Below are 25,402 nucleotides of genomic sequence, written 5' to 3'. Positions count from 1 at the left end.
TAGTATACAAAGAGTTGCAAATGGTATTGAATATTGTACAAACATAAAGAAGCATCATGACATCTGACCCGATGATGTTTGTTGATAATGCTGAAAATGGTAGAGACAGAAACAAATTCCCCAGGAACACTCCAGTCAGTAGTATCCCATAGACAATATGATTGCCTTCCAAGAGTCACAGCCATTTTCTTTTGAGCCAAATATGGCTCCCATTGACTTCAGTTTTACTAAGACTATAATGATCTCACAATTTTCTTCATGTAAAGGGCAATCATTCTCACCTCAACGTTATGATCTGGACACTAAAGGGGACCAAATGAGAATGTTTCGGAACCTTGTGCTCTTGGGGAAGCCAGCAGCTGGGAGTTTAAATGGATTAGACCAAATGTTAGATGTTGGGATAAGTTATAGTGAAGATCTCAGGGAAATAGAGAATGAAAATAACATCATCTACTTGATACTTCGAGAATGACTGACTGATATAAAGTTGAATTAGTTAGTTGCTGTCTCCATTGAAGCCTATTCCTCATTGCAGGAATGCTTAGATTTATTATTATATAAAGCTCCAGGATATTATTCTGATTTGTTGATTACAGGGAATTTCTGCTTTGTCAATACCTGCTACTTTGGTGTTTCGGATGCATACCCCTTTTGCTCATGCAGCATTACATGGTATACCTGATACTATACCTAGTACATCTTGTTACAATCCCTATTGAATCAATATTCATCACCCAATTTAATGATGACAGTGGAATGAGCATGAATAACACCACAATGGCATAGCCTGTGGCATACAAGAGTTAAATTGCTACTGACAGTTCATACCACCTCATATAGTCCAGTTTGATCTGCTATGCTGTCTCATATAGCATGATGGCACTGCTACACTATAATATGGAAAAGTTATAGGTAGGACCTTTCTTTCTTGAGAAATGGGTGATACTATGGTCACTGCTATTATCATGAATGCATAAAAGTTGATGAGGACAGCATTTGAGTTGTTTATTCCCTTGAATTATTCCTTCAACAGTTGACAAGACCCAAGCTGTCTGCTATGTTCATCCAGTGTAGTCAGTACTATGGATAGTAAGTCAATCTCAGTGCTTCTGTCAATGCTTATTATGAGTACTGTTCCAACATTGATGATTGCTGATTTATAAACTGAAAATATTGTAGGCAGTGATCCTTAAGACCGCTAATTCGGCATCAAGCACAAATGTTGGTAAGGAGATCAAATGGGTATCTTCACCTTACAGTTAATTATGAAACATTATTTTGGAGAAACTAGTGAAGATAACATTCATCAAAAAGCATACTACAGATAAAAGACTCATCAAAATTGCCAACTTGTGTGAATCATCCCTGTTCTTTAACCAACTTTGATGTCGCTTCATGCTCCCTATAGCGGTTATACAAACAATGGAAGGTTATGAAAAAGATATTGGCTCATTATGTTGAAAATAATACTTAAAGAGTCATTATTCAGGAGCAATGCTGGATCACCACGACATGGACTGAAACATTCACTATCAGACTGCATATATTTCAAATGGTAAATCCTTACCGTATTGTTTGATAGATTTGTCATATTCAAGTTCTGAAAAAAATCCAATAAATTCAATAATCAGTCAAGCTTTTACTTTCTAACAGAATAAATAGTTATGTTTTCACTTTAAATCCTACATCTGTATTCAACGTTCCCACACAGACTGAGACCATACCTTTGATGCATCTGTAATTTCTCACAGTCCAGATGATCCCAGTAATTAAAACTATTATGAAAAGACCGAGGATCAGACATAAAAAAACCAACCAGCCTGACACAGCGGGGAAAAAGTCATCTGCAAAGTAAATGGCAATTAATTAGATCTCATAACTTCAAATATATTTCACATTAACCATTCTTTTAAAATGCTTGATGTTACCAAAGTTAAAAATTTATGGCCACTGCTGAATTGTGCTTTCATTGCAACCAAGTGAAGCAGCTTCTCATCAATCAGAATTTCTACAAGGCTTCTCAATGAACAGCCAATTCAGTTCCCCATTCTTGGCTTCCTGAGACACACGAATCGGAGTTGCAATGTGCTATTGTACCCAGACTGTAATTCTAATTCAGAATGCCAAACTCAACAAAGTCCGGGAATCAAGGACGGGATATGAAGAGATCCTGATAGGTAAATTATTCACATTAATCTGGGGCTTGGATGAGTTACTCCAGACAGGAATAGTAGCAAATTAATGGCAGCTGGGGTTTAAAGCAACAGAGGCCTGGTTTGCTCAACGACAGGAGAGTTTTCAACTGTGTTAATCTTGCCAATCTTGAGTACAGGGATTTTTTTAGGCAATCAACCAAGAGCTTGACGCAGAATTAAATTTTAAAACATAACTGTCCGGTTGCCATAAAAACTTATCTTATTAATGACTTCTAGTGAAGGAAATGTCACACAAGTATATAACAGGGCATTAGGAACTTCCAGCCAAGGTCTTTCTTTTACTTTAGTATTTCTTAAATTTACTCAACTTTCCTTCCCATAATTCAATAATTTACAAAATATTTGCATTCTAATTAATAGCTCCAGCTCTCTGAAATTCTTTCCATTTTTATTCACACACTGAGGCCCTGAACCATTCATTCATACTTGAGACCCTGTTTGATTCCCTTAGGAAGTCAGAGGGAAATTTATCCATTTTCATTTTTCTCACTGCCACCCAGAAGCAGAATTGCTGTCGTAAGTATGATCAGTTTGTAAGATCCATATCATCTACAGACTAAGCCATGCATTGAGGGGCTTAAAGATCTTTTCTTGTTTATATCTGTATATCCCATATTTCCCTCTATTTTTATTCTCTTTTCATCCTCCACAACAATCTCTAAACACTTTTGTCTTTACTACCTTAATTTTTAGTTTGTTCATAGCATTTATTGTCACTCCTAGCTAATGGTTTACTTTCCCTCGATTACATCCGTTTAAATCTTCTAGCAGTACTTTATTTACTGTGGTAGGTTTCACTGAAGCCGATAAAGTTTGTGAAGTTTCCACGAGAACTTCTGAAATCATTCCAAAGCACTAAATGCCTGAGAAATTTTCTTTTACACTATTTGTCATACACCTTCTGTCCTGATTTTACATTGAAGATAGCGTGGTGCTAGAAAAGCACAGCCAGTCAGGCAGCATCTGAGGAGCAGGAGAATCAACATTTCGAGCATAAGTTCTTCATCAACTTATGCTCAAAATGTCGATTCTCCTACTCCTCAGATGCTGCCTGACCAGCTGTGCTTTTTCAGCACCACACTTTTCAACTCTGATGTCCAGCATTTGCAGTCCACACTTTCTCCTTTACAGTGAAGATACCTTACATCCTGTTGTGTGTCACTATTTGTTTGAAATGGTCTTCAAACAAATCTAACAACTTAGTAGAGCACCCATAAGGCACAATGGGCTATCAGAAGGAGTAGAGTCCTGCTCCAATACAATCTGATACCTCATGGCCTTGCATTACCATTAAGCCAGGAGATCAACCGTGGTTCAATGAAGGGTGCCAGTGGGCATGCCTGGAGCAGCAACAGGCACATCTAAAAATAGGTGAAGCTACAAAACAGGGTGACTTGAGTGCCAAACAGCATAAGCAGCAAGCAATAGACAGAGTTAAGCAATGCCAAACCCAAGAGATCAGATCTAACACAAAAACTTGCTGGTGAAATTCAGCAAGACTGGCAGCATCTCTGGGGAGAAAGCAAAATCAATGTTTCGAGTCCAGTGAAATCCTGACACATCAGTGACAAAGAGTGATGCACAACTAAACAACTCACTGGAGAAGGAAGCTCCACAAATATCCCCATCCTCAATCCTGGGGGAGGCTTGCACCATGGTGCAAACAATAAGTCTGAAGTATTTGCAGCAATTTTCAGCCAGAATTACAAAGGAGATGATTCATCTTAGTCTCTTCCAAAGATCTCCAGCATCACAGATGCCAATGTTAGTCAATCTGATTCACTTCATGTGATATCAAGAAATGGCTGGAGGCACTGGGTACTGCAAAGGTTATGGGCCCTGACAATGTTTCAGCAATAGTACTGATTACATATGGTCCAGAATCTGCTTCATCCCTAACCAAGCTATTCCAGGACAGCAACAGCATTGCTGTTTACCCAGCAAAGTGTCAGGATATGTCCTGTACACAAAAAGCAGGACAATTCAAACCCAGCCAATTATTGCACATCAATCTATCCTCAATAGTCAATAAAGTGATAGAAGGTGTAAACAAGAATGACAAAAATCAGCACTTCCTTGGCAATAACCAGCTCACTAATATCTAGTTTGGGTTCAACCAGGTCCAACCAGGATCTGATCTCATCCAGATTTGGTTCAAACATGGACAAATGAGCTAAATATAGGAGTGATGTGAGAGTGACCGCTCTTGATATCAAGGCTGTATTTAACCGAGTGTAGCGTCAAGGGGTGCTGCAAAAATTGGAGTCAACTGGTATCCGGAAAAAACTCTTCGCTGGCTGAAGTCATATCTAGCACAAAGGAAGATGTTTGTGGCTGCTGGAGATCAGTCATCTCAGCTGCATGACATCTCAGCAGGAATTCCTCAGTGTACTATCCTCAGCTCAACCACCATCCTCAATTGCTTCATTAATGACCTGCGGGTCAGAAGTGAGGATACTCGATGATGATTAAACTGTGTTCAGCATCATTCGAAACACTTCAGATGCTGAAATATTACATGTCCAAATACAGCACCATCTGGACAATATCCAGGCTTGGGCTGAGAAGTATCAAGGAACATTCACACCACACAAACGCAAGGCAATGCCTATCTCCAACAAAAGAGAAGCTGACAATTGACATTCAGTCACTCTACTATCACTACCAATAACCTAAGAGTTACTGTTAGCCAAAAGCTAAGTTGATCATGCACCTTCAAAATCCAATCACTACTATCAGAAGGATAAAGGCAAGAGATATATAAGAACACCGCCAATTGCAAATTCCACTCCAAGCTATTCACCATCCGGAAATATATTGCTGTTTCTTCACTGCTGTAGGGTCAGAATCCCACAACTCCCCCCGTGACAATATTCTGGGTGTACCTATACCAAATGAACTGCAGAAATTCAAGGATGCATCTCATCAGTTTTGTACTTCAAAACTATTTGTAAAGCAAGCAATAATATTTCCAATTTCACAGTCACCCTGTTTACTCAAATATCTTTTATTAAGATTAACTAATTTGAAAGATCATTCTTAATTCAATATAACAGGATAATACCTTAGTCCTAATTTGACTTATGATGCAATTGGAATTGCAAGTCAATCATTAACCCCTTTAACTGAGTCTATTTTATAATTTACAGACCTGCTATCTGGATAGTTACTTCTTGTTCTTTTTTCAACAGGTTGTTCTGTATGAGACACTTGAAACTGTTTGTCGAATCTTTTGTTACAGTTACACTGCTCTGCACAGTTAGCAATCCTTGAGTGTCCCGGTGGTAATTTATTTCAGACTGAGCTGTTAAATTTTGTCCATCTGCACTAGACCACATTAGCTTTGGCTTTGGGAACCATCCATTAGATTCACACATTAGCTGAATTCCTTGTTTATTATTTCCCTCTATCTGGATCCAGTGCTTACGCCCCAAACCTAGAAAGAAATAAATGTATTTAAGAATAAAACCGTTTGTTAATAATGTTTAAACCACAGAAAATACTCTTTTACTGGACTGAATTTATGATATACCATATCCTTTGGTGGAAAAAAAAGTATATTTTACATTTGGACAATGGTTCCTTTAAGAATTAAATTTATCTGAAATATTTCTTGTTAGAAATACCTACTTTCAAGAACTGATCATGTGATTAAGCTGTATGGGGACAGACAATAGATCAATCAAAAAGTTATGATATGACTGAGTGGGTTACTGGTTGTGACTCTGTGATTAACCCACACAGTTTGGGTACACATTTAGCTGCGGAGAAGAGTTTTTCAATCAAAATTCAGGTGAAATGTTGGCTAAAACAGATCTATTACCAATATTTGAAGGACTCCACTCACAGGGAGTTGAATTTTGAAATAGCCAAGCTAGCCAGCAAAAGACATCATAGATAAAAGGCTCAAAAGGTAAGGACAGTTCTGATCCATGGTGGCTTCACTTAAGATGCTGGTGACGCTTGCATTAAATGGAGAATTACAGTGTATGGCATATGGAGGAGATTTGAAGGGAAAATCTTACCAAAAATAAGCAGAAAGCCCGAGAAATCTCATTCTAACACAAGTCTCTGAAACAGTACCCAAGCCAACTTGTTAATATTCCAATTTTTGATAAGTATCTGACTTTTAATAACTTTCAAGCAAAGTGAAGTTATCAGTGATCATGTTCTTTGATTTGCTGTCATAAAATTTTATTGCAAAACATTTGATCAAAAACCTGTTTTAAAAATATTGTTTTCTCACATATTAGTTACTATGAAAATCAGTTCACTCACCTCCCACTTTCAGTTCAACCACAGTCTCTTCAAACTCAGTTTCATCATCAACTGAACATCTGTATTTCCCCTCATCAAACACTCTTGTATTTTTTATTTTAAGAGAAATGTTTCCTTTGGTCAGTTCATTTTTAAACAGTTCAGTTCTTCCTCTGTACTCAGGATCCTGAGTAGCAGTGTCATCTTCTCCATTCCTGTACATGTATACAGCTGAACCAAGATCTGTTTTAAGCCATCGCACAACTATGTTGTTGATGGGTAAACTTGGCATAACCTGACATCCCAAAGTAGCATCTTCACCCACAATGGCTATAACAGGGTGTGCTGGTCCAGTAATTGTGAATTTACCTGTGGAATTTTCAAATTTCAGATGTCTTAAATATTAAACTTTAAAAAATGAACTTTACCAAAAGCATCCTTTTGCAAACAATTAATCTGAAGTAAAGATAAATATATTTTTTCTATTGGAAGAAAATGCTTATTTTATCAATAATTATTCTGCAAAACATGTTATGAATAAATATTTCTGTTTTAGAACTAAACATAAAATCTTTAAACTAAATAATTCTCATTTTCTTAATTCATACTTCTTTGTAAATGAGAGAGGAGGGGAAAAGAAAGGGCACCATTATTTGATTATCACTGAGCAACGTTCTTGTCTTGCACACATCAGAGACCAAGTTTGAATTCCCTAATTTAAGAGATGTAACTGCATCCTGAAGCAGTGTCCACATAACTTTGCCCCGCCTTATTCCAGTGCAATGTCTGCAGCTCAGATGCCAGTCCACCAACTCATAAGAGAAGTTGCTCAAGCTGCAAGTACCTGTACTTGTTACAGAGATGTTGACTCCCTAACAGCACTGTAGATTTACCCACACCTGGTGCGCTGAAGTGGATCATCAAGCAGCTCACCATAACCTTCTCAAGGACAAATAAGAATGAGCAATAAATGCTGGCCTAGATTGTTTCAGCCACATCCTGGGAATGAATCAAGTCAATATCTGCTCCAAATTACTGTGTCCCTGACTGTGTCTCTACATTGTGTAAACTGCAGTTTTCTTGAATATTTCAGTGTTGCAACGGGGAAAATAATACCTGCTTAAGTCTTTGAGATGTTCTTTGTTGCATTCAGTTATTGATTACCAGGAAGGAAACAGGACAGAATTAAAGACAAAGCACGCGTGTAAGTGAAATTAGGAAAGAAGACAATGGAACAATCGGATCTAAGCATGTTTAAGAAAGACTTTCAGAAGAATACAGCAAATCTGTAAGCATCCAATGTTATTGCTCATAACGAGCAGACAGATACAGTAATCCCAGATCTACTACACTTTTAAGCCATGTTTGTCTTAAAGCTGTTTCACACAGTGAAACTTCTTCAAATAGTGCTGCTCAGGACACCCTCAATTTTCAACACAGCAGTTGCTCAGTCTTGAGGGACTGCTCCTGTTGGTTTACATCAATGTTCCAATCTTTCCTGGGGAGACCAATAAAATTTTTCAGGTGACAGTTGGTTTATAGAATCCCTACAGTATGAAAACAGGCCTTTTGGTACAACAAGCCCACACCAACCCTCTAAGAGTAATCCATTCAGATTTATTCCCCTACCCAATTACACTTGACTAATGCACCTAACCTGCACATCCCTGAATACTACAGGCAATTAATGCCAATTCATCTAAACTGCACATCTTTGGATAGTGAGAGGAAACCTGAGCACCCGGAGGAAACCCATACAGACACAAGGAGAATGTGCAAACTCCACACAGACAGTCACCCGCTGGAACTGAACCCGGGTCCCTGGCGCTGTGAAGCAGCAGCACTAACCACTGAGCCACTGCATCGCCTCAGAAGATTCAGCCCAAACCTGTGCGGGTGGAAAGGGAATGATAGATTCCCATTCTTTCTTGATGGGACAAGTTATGTTTCCCAGCCTCTCCCAGTGAAACAGGGAATGATTCTCGACCTTTCCTGGTGAAACAGGGAATGATTCTCCTGAAGGGACAAGGACTGATTCTGATAGAGCAGGGATTGACTCCCAATCTCTCCCACAGGATCGGGATCTTTCTGTTCCTGTCCTTCTGCTCAGGCTGTTTATATGTGGCTGCTCTAGTTTCACTTGTTGGCAACTTTGGGCAGAGACAATATCACAGCTCTTCAGGGGCTACACTTATAGCTAGGAAAAGTGTCCAGACTCTGGCCTCGTTCCGGGTCCCTCACTCTCCCATGTTCAGCTCAAACCCAAACACAATTCTTCCTGGGAACACTCTTGTCTTATTGGAAAACTATTTAATCCATGCCATTTCAGAAGCACATCAGACTAAATGAAGGACAGCTGTGAACTGTTCTGTACCGCAAAATGTTAAGTATACCTCTACAATCATTGATGTACAGTGACTGGATAAATCAAATTGAATTTGCATTATGGGCATATCATCTTTTTAAGCTCAAATTCCATCACCATGTCTGTAGTTACAGTGAGACAGTGAATAGTTGCCTTTTACCATGAAGGTTCTTAATGTACCAACAATCAGACAACATCTATGAGGTTCACAGAGTCTCTCATACATATATACTTCAGCACAACTTCATTGTGAAGAATGGATCTAGCCACACTGCCACTGAACACTCTAAATATTTGGACTTAACTACATCATCTGTCTCTTGCGGAGAGTTCTGTAGGCAAAACACATGAGGCAGTGTGGTTAGCACATATGTTCTACAGGCCCTGCAGGAAACAGTGATACTGACTCTGTTGGATGTTTCAATGAGCAAACTATCAAAATCATTTGTCATTGCCAGAACTTTCAAACAAGCAACAAAACGTAACTTGGTTGGTAGTGACATTATTCATGCTCATTCAGATTCTCCATGCCACCACACACTGTCCTCAAGACAGCTGTGGCAATGAGGAAACAACTCCTTTGGGAATGTGCCATTGTGATGAAGAACAGGAGAGAGATGCAATAGTTCTTGTTAATGTCCATCCACAGCAGCCCCGTGATGAATGAGTCTGTATTCTATACAAACACATACTAAACCAAAGATCAACTACGCCTGAAGGATCATTAACTCAGTGACACATGCTCTTTAGTCAGTGAAATCACCACAAAGAGATATTTTAGGGAAAAGGCCACGATCGGAAATGCTGTGTCAAAGGCCAAATGCTTGACAGATGGGATTGTGAAAGCACAGTTGTTGGTGAATTCAGGGATAGAATTTATCTGCTGGCAGAATCAGACAGAGGTCAGGATGTGAAAGGGGGACACGGGTAGAAATGATACAAGGAAGTAGATGGCCTTCTCTGTAATTGATACAGTGAGAGTAGTTCTCAACATAAAGCATAACACATACCCATTAGCCCTTCGAGCCTGTGGTTTTAATCTCTGTGAATGAACTTTAGCTCAGTACTAGCATAGAACACTGATGTCCTCATCCATCTGCCTCACTACTACGTCCTCTCCCAAAAGACGAAGAATGAAATCTTTAAATGGGATAGTTCCTTAGTCTTATTACTTCACTGCTATCAGAAGCTGTACTCCGAACATTTGTAATACTGTCCCTCTAAAAGAAATTTATAATCTAGATTGGTGAGGTCACTTTCGGAATAGTGCGTGCAATCCTGGTCTCCCTGCTATAGGAAGGATGTTGTGAAACTTGAAAGGGTTTAGAAAAGATTTATAAGTATGTTGCCAAATTTGGAGGGTTTGAGCTATAGGGAGAGGCTGAATAGGTGGGGGCTGTTTTCCCTAGAGCTGAGGGGTGACCTTATACAGGTTTATAAAATCATCAGGGATTAACCAAGATATTTTTCCTGGGGTGGGGGAATCCAGAACTGGAGGACATAAGTTTAAGGTGAGAGGGGGCAGATTTAAAAAGGACCTAAGAGACGACTTTTTCACACGGAGGGTGGTGCAAGTACAGAATGAGCTGTCCCAGGAAGTAGTGGAGGCTGGTACAATTACAACATTTAAAAAGCATTTGGATGGATTTATGAAAAGGAAGGGTTTAGAGGGATATGGGCCAAATGCTGGTACTTGGGACTGGATTAATTTGAAATAACTGGTCAAGATGGACAAGTTGAACTGAAGGATCTGTTAATGTAGAATACTTTGACTTTGACTGCTGTTGAACCTCCAGTCTCAAACTGTTGGAAGCTTTTTCGAAGCAAGTTTACTTATCAAGAAACAGAGAAATCTATAATGAGAGCCTGTCACCTTAATATGACAGAGTTCTGCTTTCATAGCAAAATAACAATTCCTTGCATATTTCTATTAATATAATTAAATGAATAAATTGTAATATTTCTTACCATAAATGGATAACGGAAGCCACAAGAGTAAAAGCGTAATGAGGTTGATTCCTTCCATCAATGCAATAATCTTTCCTGATTCACAGAAAATCAATTTAAATCTTTTGCTGTATGTTCATTCCCAGGAATGGCTGAAACAAATTAGGCAAGTATTTATTGCTCATTCTTAACTGACTTTAAACAGACTTCTGTTACTTTTCCAAAGCTTCCCGTGAAATGTTAGACAGATTTAGTTATTTCATCATCAACCAACTTGAATTCAATAATACTGAAAAACCTTCTTATTTTCAGGTGAATAGAATTCTGCTTTTACATTCTTGACTCTGTGGAATGTTGGATTTATTTTCTCACACATTAATTTGCTTGTTTTAGACAGCAAGCGTACCCTTTTTAATAGAAAAATGAAAGTCAACAGTCATATGAAAAGATATACAGTCAACAGGTGACAGTCGAGTCAAGTGATAGGTTTTTAGAAACATCTGAAAGGATTGTACATCGTCAACATGAGGAAGACTTCACTTGACTGAGACAGAGAATCATAGTATCCATTACAGTGTGGAAGAGGCCATTCAGCCCATTGAGTGCACTAACAACCCTCCAGAGAGCATCCCACCCAGATCCAGCCTCCTTCCTATTCCTTTAATCCCGCATTTCCCATGACTAACCCACCTAGCCTGTATATTCCCCATGACTAACCCGCCTAGCCTGTACATTTCCCATGACTAACCCACCTGATGAAGGGCTTATGCCCGAAACGTCGAATTTCCTGTTCCTTGCATGCTGCCTGACCTGCTGTGCTTTTCTAGCAACACATTTTCAGCTCTGATCTCCAGCTTCTGCAGACCTCACTTTCTCCACCTAGCCTGTACACTTCCCATGACTAACCCGCCTAGCCTGTACATTTAGCATGACCAACCCACCTAGCCTGTAATTTCCCATGACTAGCCCACCTAGCCTGTACATTTCCCATGACTAACCCACCTAGCCTGTACATTTATCATGATTAAGCCACCTAGCCGGTACATCCCTGAACAATATGGACAATTTAGCATGGCCAATCTTCCTCACTTACACATCTTTGGACTGTGAGAGAAAACCAGAGCACCCCACACAAACTCACACAAATATGGGAGAACATTCAAACTCCATACACCTGGGTCCCCGGCACTGTGAGGCAGTCGTGCTAACCACTGAGCCGCTGTGCTACCCAGAGATGGAAGCTAAGGATTTTAGAGTAATAGTCAGATTCTGATCTAGAGCGACATCCCTTAAGTAAGTTTAAATAGCCTACTTAAAAGGCAACTGTCTGATCGTGGCAGTTATCTCTCAATGTCCTTAAATACCTTGCCCAAATAAGGCATTAATTACTGCAGCTGGAAGCAAAGCTTGTCAGCTCAAAGTAAGAAAAGGATTGTAACACACATGGTCAGTAAGGGTGCGGAGTCATTGTGAGGGAGTCTTCACCTGAGTGAGGCAGAGGCAGATTTAGGAGTTTGGATCAAACCAGGAATTCTGTTCAGAGGGGAGATAAGCCCTTCAAGTAAAGTTTACTGCAAGAAACAGAGAGTGATGGGGTGAGTTGCTTGAGGGGGGATGTTGGTGAAGGGAAGGGATGTTTTATTCTTCCTTTTCGAAAAGTTGATTGGTTGGTAAGAAACTGCTGTTAGGGACTATCTTTAAAATGCAGTAAATTAGAGAAGCGTATTATTTTTAAAGAAGTAAACATATACTTACATTTGACTGAGTAACAAGGAAATAAAAGAAGTCAGGGCCAATGTGTATTCATGAGGCTGATAGCTACATGGATAGCGTGTTTAGAGAGTAGTGATTATAACAAGGCCGATCCACTGCACCTCATCGAATAGGAGTTCCCTGAGTGGGGGTGTTAATCTGATCCAATCAGGGAGTCCTGGCTGATACTTATAAAGAGGTATGTCAGGTTTGGACTCTCCGAGAGCTAACTCTAAATGAGATAGCAATCAAGGCAGGAACTCTCCATGCGTAAAGAAAGGGTGACTTGGCAACAGGATACCAGATTCTGTGGAGTTACTTCAGTGAGAGGTGGTCATATCAAAGCTGAAGGGCTGGGAGTGAGAAAAGGAATCAGGGGCTACCAGTCAATCCCAGCCCATGAAACACTGACAGGTAGTGCAGGAATCCCCTGGGCTCCTGCTCACAAATCGTTTTCCTATTTTGGAAGCTGATGTGGGCACTGGTTCAGGGAGTGCAGTCAGAGCTATGTTTGTCATACCACCAGTTGCTCAACTGTATGAGAGATTAGAAAGAAGAAAGGAAGGGCAAGAGTGAGAAGGGATTATTCAGGAAGGGGAACAAACAGGCTGGAGAAGTGACTCTGGGATGGTGCATTACCTCTGTGGTTCCAGGATCAAGGATGTCACAGAGTGGCTGCAGGGGATTCTTCTGAGGGAGGGTAAACAGCCTGTCATCATGGTTCATGTTGGTAGGAATTTGGGTAGGAAAGGGGATGTCATCCTGACGTCAAAATTTAGGGAACTGGGTGGAATGTCAGCAAGACGGACCTCAAATATGTGCTATCTGGATTATTCCCAGTGACACGTGCTAGTGAGTACAGAAGTCAGAAGATAATGCAAATGAATATGCGGCTGGAAGACTGATTCAGTTGACGAGCGGGTGGGTTGGGATTGGGGAGGAACAGGAAAGGAAGAAAAGGGAAGCTGGCAGTCTCAGTGAATAGGAATTGTAGTGTGTGAAAGGATCTGACCCACAGCATTCAGATAGAGTTAGTTTCGCTGGAGCTGCAGAATGAAAAGGGGTCAATTACACTGCTGGGTGTGGTCTATAGACCAGCAATGAGGAAAGAATGCAAACAAACAAATCTGCAGACACTAGAGAGTAGTTATAATGGGAGATTATAATTACCCAAACATGACTGAGATATTGAGAGTGTAATGGACAGCGAGGAACAAGCAGTCCTAGATTGTGTATGGGGAATTTCCTCCAGCTGTATATGCAGTCCAATTAGAAAGGTAGCAATGCCAGACCTGGCTCTTGGGAATGAAGTAAACAGACAAAATGCTGGTGGGGGCACATTTAGGGGACAGTAACCATTAGTATGTTAAGTTCTAGGATGATTGTGAAGAATGACAATGGTCAATCCAGAATATGAAAATCAATTGGCTGACTGCAATGGGACAAAGAGAGATCTGGACTGCAGTGGCTGGAATGAAAGTTTGGCAGGTGAACTGTAATTGAGCAATGGGTTACCTTCAAAGGGGAGCGTTTGGGTACAGCCATAGGATATTCTATCACGAGGAAAATGTAGAACAAACAAATCCAGCTCTCTCTGGAACAAGAAATAGAAATTAAGATAAAGAAGAAAATGCGTGCTTTTGCAAGCTGTCAGGCTGAAAACTGCAATACAAAAGGAAGACAGAAAATTCAGACAGGGATGGAAAAAGCCTGTTAGAGAAGCAAAAAGGAATTGTGAGAATAGAATGGCAGCCAATATTAAGGAGAATCCCAAAGACTTTTACAGGCACATAAACAGCAAAAAGGTGGTAAAAGGAGTCCGGTCAGTTAGGAATCAAAATGGGATTTATGCATGGAGACAGTGGGCATAATTGATGTATTAACTTTACCTTTGAATTCATCAAAGAGATATGTGTACCCAGGCCACAGTGACTGAGGAGGAAACTCTGGAAGTCGAAGGGTTCAAATTTGATGAGTAAGGAGTATTGGATAGACTGTTAGTGAATAAAGTTGACAAGATACCAAAGCTGATGAGAAGCATCTAAGGATGTTGAAGGAAGTGCGAGTGGAAATTGCATGGTCACTGGTAATCTTTCATTCCTGTCTAGATACAGGAGAGGTCCAGAAGCTAGAGCATTGCAAACTTCAAGCCTTTGTTCCAAAAAGGTTGCAAAGATACATTCAGCAATTACAGACCAGCCAGTAAAATCTCAGCAATTACAGTCCAGCCAGTTAAATCTCAAGGCGGGGAAGCTTCTAGATACAGAACTTGGGATAGAATAGTGGTTCCTTGGGAAAAAGGTGGGTTGTTTGCAAAGATTCAGCAGGGATTTCTAAAGGGAAGCTCCTGTTTAATTGGTTTGCTGGGAACTTTTGAATAGTAGTAGAAAGGTTCGGTCAAGGAAATGTGATTAATGTGATATATATGGATTTTCAGAAGGCACTTGATACAGTGACACACAGCAGACTTGTGAGCAGAGTAACAGGTCATGGACAAGCAATGTGGATCCAAATTTGGCTGAATCATGAGAAACAGAAAGAAACGGTCAAAATAAAGATGTATTTCGGACTGCCGGAATGTTTGCACACAGGGGATGGTATTGGGAATCTTCCTTTCCCTCATTTATATTAATGATCTAGATCATGGTGGGCAGGGGCTGATCTGAAATTTGAAAGAAGTTCAATGCAGAGAAGTGTGAAGTAATGTATTTTGGAAGGAGGCACGGTGGCTCAGTGGTTAGCACTGCTGCCCCAGGGACCCAGGTTCAAGTCCTACCTTGGGCAACTGTCTGGAGTTTGCACATTCTCCCAGAGTCTGCGTGGGTTTCCTCCGGATGCTCCGGTTTCCTCCCACAGTCCAAAGATGTGCAGGTTAGGTGAATTGGCTATGCTTAAATTGCCCGTAGTGTTCGGTGCATTATTCAGGGGTGAATGTGGGGGAATGGGTCTGGTGGATTGCTCTTTGGAGGGTCGGTGTGGACCTGTTGGGCCGAAGAGCCTGTTTTCACTGTAGGGAATCTAATCTAATCAGATAAAAAGTATAAAGCGGGTGCAGGAACATTGGAATTTGGGTGTCAAAGTGCACAAATTATTGAGAGGATAACAGTGCTCAGATCATTCAAGGTAGCAGAACAGGTAGAGAAAGCAGTTAATTCCAGATTTTTATTGAATTGAATACATACATAGACTGAGTTTTCTTAATAGGACCATAGAGTACAAGAGTCACACATTCAACTTCAGCTGGAGTATTTTGTACAGTTTTAGGCATCACACTATCAGAAGGATGTGAACACATTTGAGAGACTGCATTAGAGATTTACAAGAATAAAGATAGGAGAAAGTGAGGGCTGCAGATGCTGGAGATCAGAGTCAAAAAGTGTGGTGCTGGAAAAGCATAGCCAATCAGGCAGCATCCAAGGAGCAGGAGAGTCAACATTCCAAGCATAAGCTCCGCATCAAGAATTCCTTAAGATGAGCTTCTGCTTGAAACATTGACTGTCCTGCTCCTCGGATGCTGCCTGACTGGCTGTGCTTTTCCAGCACCATACTTTTTGACGAAAATCACAAGATAACTGAACAGAATTAGGCAATGTGTACCACGGATTCTGCTCTGTTGCCTTAGCATGGCTGATATGTTTCTCAACCCCATTCTCCTGCCTTCTCCCCATAACCCTTGATCCTCTTACCAATCAAGAACCTATTTATCTATCTCTGTCTTAAATGCATTTAATGACTTGACCTCCACAATCCTATGCAGCAATGAGTTCCACAGATTCACCATCCTCTGGCTGAAAGAATTCTTCCTTATCTCAGTTCTAAGCCCCATTACGCTGAAGCCGTGCTTCAAGTCCTAGTTTCTCCAACTAGAAGAAGCATCTTCTCCACGTCCAAACTATCTAGACCTCTCAGTATTCTGTAAGTTTCAATGAGGTCCCCTATTCATCTTTCTAAACTTTATTTAATACAGACCGGGACTTCACAACAGCTCCTTATCTGGTAAGTCCTTTGGCCCTGGGATCATTCTTGTAAATCTCTCCTTGGACTCTCTCCAAAGCCAGCACATCTTCCCTTTAATATGGAGACCAAAACTGCTCACAATTTTCCAAATCTGGTCTGACCTTCCTCCAGCCTCAGCCGTATATGCCTGCCTATTCTGGCCTTCTTGAAATGAACACTAACATGACATTTGCCTTCCTAATGCCAACTCAACTTGCATGTTAACTTTCAGAGAATCCTGAACAAGTACTCCCAATTCCGTTTGTGGTTCAGATTTCGGAAGCCTTTCCTTTTAGAAAATAGTATATGTCTCTAGTCTACCTGCTGAAGTACAGAACTTCACAATTGCCCACATTGTATTCCAGCTGCCACTTCTCTCCTGCTCTCCGGGCCTGTCCAAGTCCCTCTGCATCCTCTCTGCTTCCTCAACACTCCCTTATCTTTGAGTCATCTGCAATATTCCCAACAATGCCCTCAGTTCCTTCCTCCAGATCATGAATGTATAACATGAACAGTTATGGTTTCAACACGGATACTTATAGAACTCAATTCACCAGCTGCCACCCTGAAAAAGACCCCTATTCCCTCCTCTGTGCCTTCTGCCAGTCAGCCAATCCTCTATCCACATCGGCATCTTGCCCCTTACACCATGGGTCCTTGTCTTATTTTACAGTCTCTTGCAATACCTTGTCAAAAGCCTTCTGGAAATCCAAACACATCACATTCACTGGCTCTCCTTTGTCTAACTTGCTCATTACCTCCTCAAAGAATTCTAATATTTTCATCATGCATGACCTCCCCTTAATGAAGCCATGCTAACTCAGCCCCATTTTACCATGCACTTCAAAGTACCCACAATCTCATCCTTAATAATGATGTCTAAAATCGTACAAACGACCAGGTTCAGGCTAACTGGCCTGTAGTCTCCTGTCTTCTGCCTCCCTTCCTTTTTAAACAGGGTGTTATATTAGCCATTTTCCAGTCTTTTGGCACCTTTCCCGGCTCCAGTGATTCTTAAAAGATCACCATTAGAACAGCTCTCTCCTTCCTCTGTACTAGTGCCAATGCCCCATGAAATTTTACCCATTTCTTTCACATCAATCTTTAAATCATTCATTTACCTCTTTGATCTGTGTCAACTTGCTCTTGCTTAGGTAGTAATCCAAAGATTATTAACTTTTTGGTTATGTGTTTTAATTTTGTCTCTAGCTGCACATATTCCCTCAGCAGAATCTCTTTCTGCTTTCTGCCTATATCATTGATATCTACATGGACCACAAATGCTGGATCTTTCCCCTCTCACTCCAAGTTCCTCTGCAGCTCAGATGAGAATTCCTCAACCCAGGTACCAGACAGACCTTCACAACTCTCAATCCTGGCTACAGAGAACAGTCTCTATTCCCCTGACTATTTTATCCTCAATTAGAACTACATTTCTCTTTTCTCCGCCCTCCTGAATGGCTCCCTGTACCATGGTGCTATGCTCAGTTTGTTTATCCTCCCTACAGCCCTACTCTCATCCACACAGGGAGCAAGAACCTCAAACTAGTTTGACAAGCCGTAGTGCATTACCTCCTGGATCCCTCTATATGCCTTACTCATACTCGCACCCTCCTGTACCTGACCATGGACCAAATTTAATGTTAGTTCATCAAAGACTGTCTCCTGAAACATATTGTATAGGTAACTCTCCTCCTCCCTGATGTTCCAGGGCTCAAAGCTCAGACTGTAGCTCATCAGCGCTGGGCCAGAAACCCTCAAGCAACAATACACTCGATATAGATGTGGTCACTCTGTACAACAATGGATTCCACCAGCTCCCATTTCATGCCAATACAATACATCGCCTGGCCCAGCATCTCTAGTTTAATTATTTAGTTCTGAACTTGATTTTTAAAAATTTTAGCACTTTTTTTAGTTTATAGCCTATAAATATTTCCCTGATTGACCTTCCATCTGAAAGTAACCTATAACAGATAATCAGATTTGTAGCTATAGCCAACCAATGAAATGACTGTTCATCCATAGTGTTACTTTTGTGCTGGGCCCCTGGTCTGGGGGTTTTAATTTATCTTGTTTAAAACCCTTCCAAGCAACGAACCAGAAAAACAAGCAAAAAACACTTCCCCTGCACCAAATTCCCACACTGCCTCCAAATTCCCTCAACTATATACTCAGGCATGCTGTGTCTCACTCTGGATGGGAAATCCGTGGCCTGACCAAGCAAAGCTTACAGATGGAGCCTGTTGAAAGCACACATTCTTAAACAGAGAGGAGATGAGCTGAGATGGCTCACACTAGTTAAAACTGAATAGTACTTAACACCCATTAAGACTCTGTTCAGGTTTCAGGTGATTGACTGATAACTGTCCCTCAGTTAGTCAGCATCCTTATCAACCTTGCCACTAGATAACTAAATTTTAAACTTTTAAAATGGAGAAAGAAAAGAGATTTCCCAGCCATAAAGTAATGCAGCACGGAAACCCAGCCTAATTTATCCATGCTGACCAGGTTTCCTAAACTGAACTAGTCCCATTTGCCTGCATTTGGCCCATATCCCTCTAAAATGTTTCATCCACGTATTTGTCCAAATGTCTTTTAAATGTTGTACCACTCATTCACACCAAATTCTACATTACAAATTTACCCCTCAGGTCCCTTTTAAATCTTTCCCCTCTCACTTTAAACCAATGCCCTCTAGCTCTGGACTCCCCTACACTGTGGAAAAGACCTTCGCTGCTCACCTTATCAATTCCCCGATGATTTTAGAAACCTCCATAAACTTACCTCTCAGCCTCCTCAGCACGAGAAAAAACAATACAGCCTATTCAGCCTCTTTATGCCTCCAAAGCCCCTTTATGCATTTTAGGATCTCTGATATCTCCTCTTCTTTAATGTGGACTCTTTTCAAGTCAGTATTCACACTAGAAAAAGACAATGTGGTCAACAAGAATACTGAGATACAAGCTACTAGGCTAGATGGGATTGGGGTGCATGAGGAGGAGCTGTTAGCAATTCTGGAAAGTTTAAAAATAGATAAGTTTCCTGGGAGAGATAGGACTTATCCTCGGATTCTCTGGGAAGCTAGGGAGGAGTTTGCCAAGCCTTTTGCTTTGATCTTTAAGTCATCATTGTCTACAAGAATAATGCCAGAAGACTGGAGGATAGCAAATGTTGTTGCCTTGTTCAAGAAGGGAGTCAGAGTTGTGGATAGTGTTGGAGGATATTGTGGGTTACAGAGGGACATAGATAAGATACAGAGCTGGGCTGAGAAGCGGCAAATGGAATTTGATGTGGAAATATGGGAGGTTTGGAAGAAATAACAGGAAGGCAGAGTACTGGGCTAATGGTAAAATTCTTGGCAGTGCAGATGAACAGAGAGATCTCGGTGTCCAGGTGCATAAATCCCTGAAAGTTGCCAACCAGTTTGATAGGCTTGTTAAGAAGGTATATGGTGTGTTGGTGTTTATTGGTCAGGGGATTGAGTTTCAGAGCCACGAGGTCATGCTTCAGTTGTACAAGACACTGGTAAGGTCACACCTGGGAGTCTGGTCACTGCATAATAGAAAGGATGTGGAAGCTTTTGAAAGGGTTCAGAGGAGATTTAGATTAGATTAGATTCCTTACTTTATGGAAACAGGCCCTTTGGCCCAACAAGTCCACACCGACCTTCTGAACAGTAACCCACCCAGACCCATTTCCCTCTGACTAATGCACCTAACACTATGGGCAATTTAGCATGGTCAATTCACCTAACCTGCACATCTTTGGACTGTGGGAGGAAACCGGAGCACCCAGTGGAAACCCACGCAGACACAGGTAGAATGTGCAAACTCCACACAGACACTCATCTGAGGCTGGAATAGAGCCTGGGACTCTGGTGCTATGAGGCAGCAGTGCTAACCACTGAACCACCATGCCACCCCACAGCATTTTCTAGGATGTTGCCTAGTATGGAAGGAAGGTCTTATAAGGGATGGCTGAGGGAACTGAGGCTGTTTCATTGGAGAGAAGAAGGTTGAGAGGTGATTGTAATGGAAAATTAACAAAATTAACATTTACCGTGAAATCTGAAAGAGAATGTTTTGCTAAATTTTATACTTTTCTGAACATTGCAAACACTTTGCTGAGTTCTGCAGCTGAGGAGACAGCTTGTCTTTGCTGAATTTTGTAAACATTCAACCTGGCCTTGTGAGTAGTCGAATTCAGCAAAAAGCTAAGAAAAACATAAAGACAGTTATGTCCACGGCAAAGGAATGGGAAAACAAGAATTCAAATGTTACCCAGCCCTTGTCCTTGAGCGTGCGATAAGAATGGTATAAAAAGAATATGTGAATTTTGTTCACGGCCCCTACACAAGGCATTTTTCCCAAGTGTATCTGTCCCCGGCATGTGGAGGTCTTAAAAATAAAGCTTTTTCTTTACTCTTGCTAGCAGTTGAGGCGAGTCGATTTAATTTCCATGACAGTCACCTAATCGAGAGGTACAAGATAATCAGAGGGTTAGATAGGGTGGACAGTGAGAAACTTTCCTCAGATGGTGAAGGCTAACACAAGGGGACATAGCTTTAAATGAGGGGTGAATGATTTAAGACAGATATCAGGGGCAGTTTCGTTGCTCAGAGATTAGATTAAATTCCTTACAGTATGGAAACAGGCCCTTTGGTCCAACAAGTCCACACCGACCTGCCTGCAACAGTAGTAGATTCACTGACATTAAGGGTATTTAAATGGGTTTGGACATACATATAGATAATAAGGGAATGGTATAGGTTAGATGGGTGTCAGATTAATTTCACAGGTCAGTGCAACATCAAGGGCCAAAGAACCTGTACTGCGCTGTAATGTTCCATGTTTTATGGGGAGTAGAATACACTCCTGCAAATTATTGACCTGGTGAGCGCTACTTCAGTTGTGGGTAAAGTGCTGGAAATGGTTATAAGAGATAGGATTTATAATCATCCAGAGAGGAATAAATTGATTAGGGATAGTCAACACGGTTTTGTGAAAGGTAGATCGTGCCTCAAAAACCTTATTGAGTTCTTTGAGGTGACCCAACAGATGGATGAGGTGTACATGGATAGCAGTAAGCCATTTGATAAGGTTCCCCATGGTAAGCTATTGCACAAAATACAGAGGCGTGGGATTGAAGGCGATTTCGCGGTTTGGATCAGAAATTGGCTAGCTGAAAGAAGACAGAGGGTGGTGGTTGATGGGAAATATTCATCCTGGAGTTCATTACCGTGGGGTACTGCAAGGATCTGTTTTGGGTCCTCTGTTGTTTGTCATTTATATAATTAACCTGGATGAGGTCATAGAATGATGGGTTAGTAAATTTGTGAATAACAGTAAGGTCAGTAGAATTGTGGATAGTGATGATGGATGTTGTAGGTTACAGAGAGACATCGATAAGCTGGGCTAGGAGGTAACAAATGGAGTTTAATGCAAAAATATGGGAGGTGATTTGGAAGGAGTAACAGGAATGCAGAGTACTGGGCGAATGGTAAGATACTTGGTCATGTAGATGAGCAGAGAGATCTCAGTGTCCAGGTACATAGATCCTTGAAAGTTGTCACCCAGGTTGATAAGAAGGCATATGATGTATTAGCTTTTATTGGTGAAGGGACTGAGCTTCAGAACCATGGGGTTATGCTACAGCTGTACAAAACTCTGGTGCAGCCGCACTTGGAATATTGCATACAGTTCTGGTGACCGCATTATAAGAAGGATGTGGAAGTTTGGAAAATGTTCAGAGGAGATTTACTAGGATGTTGCCTGGTATGGAGGGAAGGTGTTACAAAGAAAGACTGAGAGAGTTGAGGCTGTTTTCATTAGAGAGAAGAAGGTTGAGAGGTGACTTAATTGAGATATATAAGATAATCAGAAGGTTAGATAGATTGAACAGTGAGAGTTTTTCCTCGGATTGTGATGACTAGCATGAGGGGACATAACTTTAAATTCAGGGGTGATATATATAGGACAGATGTTAGATGTAGTTTCTTTACTCAAAAAGTAGAAGGGACATGGAATGCACTGGCTACAACAGTAGTAAACTCACCAACTTTTAAGGGCATTTAAATGGTCATTGAATAAGCATATGGACAAGAATGGAATAGTGTAGATTAGATGGGCTTCAGATTGGTTTCACAGGTCGGCACAACACTGAGGGCCGAGGGGCCTGTATTGCACTGTAATGTTCTATGTTCTAAGTCATGACTACTTATTTTTCAGAGTTCCCTAGCTTTCCAATCTTCCTTCGTGGTAAATACTGATGTGAAATATTTGTTTAGGAACTCACCCATCTCTCCACAATAGATGACCTCGTTAATCTTTAAGGGCTCCTGCTTACTATTTTGCCCTTAATATACATGCAGAATCTATTTGGATTCTCCTTCACTATATCTGTCAAAGTTATCTTGTGTCCCCTTTTTGTCTTCCTGATTTCCCTCGAAAGTGTGTTATTTCAACGTTGCTGAACCATATACTCAATCAGAAACAAAAACAAAAATTGCTGGATTAGCTTACCAGGTCTGGCAGCGGCTGTGGAAGGAAAACAGAGTTAATGTTTCAGGTCCAGTGACCCTTCTTCAATATCCCTTCTTCAGTTCTGCATAAGGGCCAATACACCTGAAACAAGGCCTGCTGAGTTTTCCCAACAATTTCTGTTTTTGTTTCTGATTTCCAGCATTTGCAGTTCTTTCATTGTTTTTATATAGTCAATTGAACTGTGTCTCAGTCTACATGGGATCTCTCCTCCCCGACTGTACAAAGCTTACTGAACCCTGTACTTTCAACAGGCCCTTTCTTAAATAGAGCTGAGAACATACACACAACAGTAACAAACAAAAACAAAAGTTGCTGGAGAAACCCAGCAGAAACTCAGAAACTTTTCTGGAGAAACCTAGAATTCTGAAGAAATCACTGGACTGAAAGTATTAACTCCGTTTTATAGAACAAAGTACATTACAGAACAGGAACAGGTCCTCTAAGCCTGCACTGCTACAGTTTGTCCCTCCACATTTTGCCTTTCTCTCCACAGATGCTGCCAGATATACTGAGTTCCTCCAGCAATTTTTTTTAATGTTCCAGATCTCCAGTTTGCTTTTTTTAAAAAATTATTGACAAGAATAGTACCAGAGACGAGAAACTCCAGTTCCAGAGTTAGTTGAGAGATGTTGGGACCATTCTCCATGGAGAGAAGGTAGCTCAGGGGACATCTGATAGAAGGTTTCAAAATCATGTGTGGGAGGACAGAGGGGTTTGGGGGAAACGATTCTCGCCTGTAAAATGTTGGAAAACCATAGAGCAGATTGGAAGTGATTTCAAAAATAAACGCACGTGATGTGAGAAAATATTTTTTACACAGCAAGTGACTTGAGACCAGCATGTAGTGACAGAACAGGTAGCTTACGCAGAGTCAACAGAAGCTTAAATAGATTAGTGAATGATAATTTGAACAAATAACAACGTGCAAAGGAAGGGGAAAAATATGAGATAATGGTGTTCATTTGGAGAGTCACTGTGGACAGGGCAAAATGGTCTCCTTCTGTGTCGCAAAACTCCGGCAGAGATGAGATGAGAGAGAAGTGGAGAGATTTTCAGAACCCTCTGAAAGGAGCAGAGAGCAGTGGAGAGGAATTAATGGATTGAGGAAGGGCAGAATTTCCGGACTTTAGGACCCAGGGACCTCGAGTCACTGCTGTCGATGGTGGAGACAGAAAACCCGAGATGGGAAAGAATGGAATCAGAGAATGGACTCAGCACAAGAGAAACTCTTCAATTAAAGTTTATTTCAAGAAATGAAGCGTCACAACTATCTCCAGGATTGAATTATTTCTCTCTAAATAAAAACCCCAGTGGGTCATGTTCTGTCTCATGACCCTCACTATGTTCCTCCTTTTTACTTCCGTCTCCCTTTCCAGTCTCTGTGTTTGACCCTGAGACTTTAATGTTGCAGATTGCCTCTCCCTCCTGTTCCCTTATACTGACAGGAGCCAGCTCCAGGCTCTGTTCAGCTGATCAGGGACATTGGAGAAAGTTCTCACCTTTTCCCGGGACAATCCCCAGCGGCTCCCCGTTCAACTCCTTGGATTTGATTGGGAGCTTTCAGCGGGAATAATATCCCCCCGATTCCACTGGGAATGACCCCTTCCTGAAATTAAAGAGGATTTGGGACTCACCTCTTACTTTTCCCACAATCTGATCGAACACTTTCCGCCTTTTCCCAACAAATGTGTAAAAAGTAAAGACGTTCACAACAGCAGCCCCTCCCTGAAAAAAGTTACTTTCGTTTTTGACTGAATTCACTCTTTGGACTTTGCTCCCTCCTTCGGCCAAATGTGTAACTGCAGGGAAATTGCTTCATAAACTGTAATCCAGAGAAAATTAATAATGTTGATAAAATTTATGTTACCTCAATAAATGTCTTTAGCTGATGAAGTCTGTGTGAATATATTTCACGGCGGGAACAGAATTATTTTCCTGGCTACACTTTGAATTCCAGCCTCTGACTGCTCTGAGGGATCTGTATTGAGGCAGAGTTTGAGAACCTACCTGTCACTCCACAGCATTGAACCTCAGTCACTAAACCTGTAAGAGAAATTCACATCCTCACAACACTCTGTGTGAAGGGGTTTCTCTCACTTGATTATAAATTTTTCGGCCTTAATCTTACAGCACTTGATTCCTGTTGGAAACACTGTGCTGGCTCTCCATAAACTGCACTGAAAGATGAGTAACATTAGCAAATGGTGCAAAGATATAATCAGTTTGACACCGAGCTACCATCCATTCTAGTCAGGAAAGGATCTTTGATTTCCAGTCCTCCTGACCTGTCATACAATGGCTTTCCACTTTATCCTTGGGTATGG

At 41.0% G+C, this 25,402-nt stretch overlaps 1 protein-coding gene across 4 annotated transcripts in view; it reads right to left on the bottom strand.

The window, feature by feature from the left end:
* Positions 1–24,835, bottom strand: part of LOC132832438 (butyrophilin subfamily 3 member A3-like) — a 39,102-nt gene extending 14,267 nt beyond the window's left edge. The window contains exons 1-7 of one of the 4 annotated variants that reach the window (XM_060850425.1): positions 24,713–24,835; positions 19,321–19,457; positions 10,807–10,937; positions 6,495–6,842; positions 5,368–5,652; positions 1,725–1,844; positions 1,568–1,600 (exon numbers count right to left, since the gene is read on the bottom strand). In XM_060850425.1, the coding sequence (XP_060706408.1) occupies positions 1,568–1,600; positions 1,725–1,844; positions 5,368–5,652; positions 6,495–6,842; positions 10,807–10,864 (844 nt within the window). In that variant the 5' untranslated portion in view covers positions 10,865–10,937; positions 19,321–19,457; positions 24,713–24,835. Of the gene's footprint in view, positions 1–1,567; positions 1,601–1,724; positions 1,845–5,367; positions 5,653–6,494; positions 6,843–10,806; positions 10,938–14,052; positions 14,134–19,320; positions 19,458–24,712 lie in introns of those variants that run through there. The other 3 variants (XM_060850424.1, XM_060850426.1, XM_060850428.1) reach the window with 3 other exon arrangements.
* Between the last annotated feature and the right edge of the window lie 567 nt (positions 24,836–25,402).

This window comes from Hemiscyllium ocellatum, chromosome 35 (assembly GCF_020745735.1).
Source record: "Hemiscyllium ocellatum isolate sHemOce1 chromosome 35, sHemOce1.pat.X.cur, whole genome shotgun sequence".
Classification (NCBI taxonomy): domain Eukaryota; kingdom Metazoa; phylum Chordata; class Chondrichthyes; order Orectolobiformes; family Hemiscylliidae; genus Hemiscyllium; species Hemiscyllium ocellatum.
The sequence above is the reverse complement of the archived record's forward strand: the minus strand, read 5'-3'. Positions and strand labels throughout refer to the sequence as shown.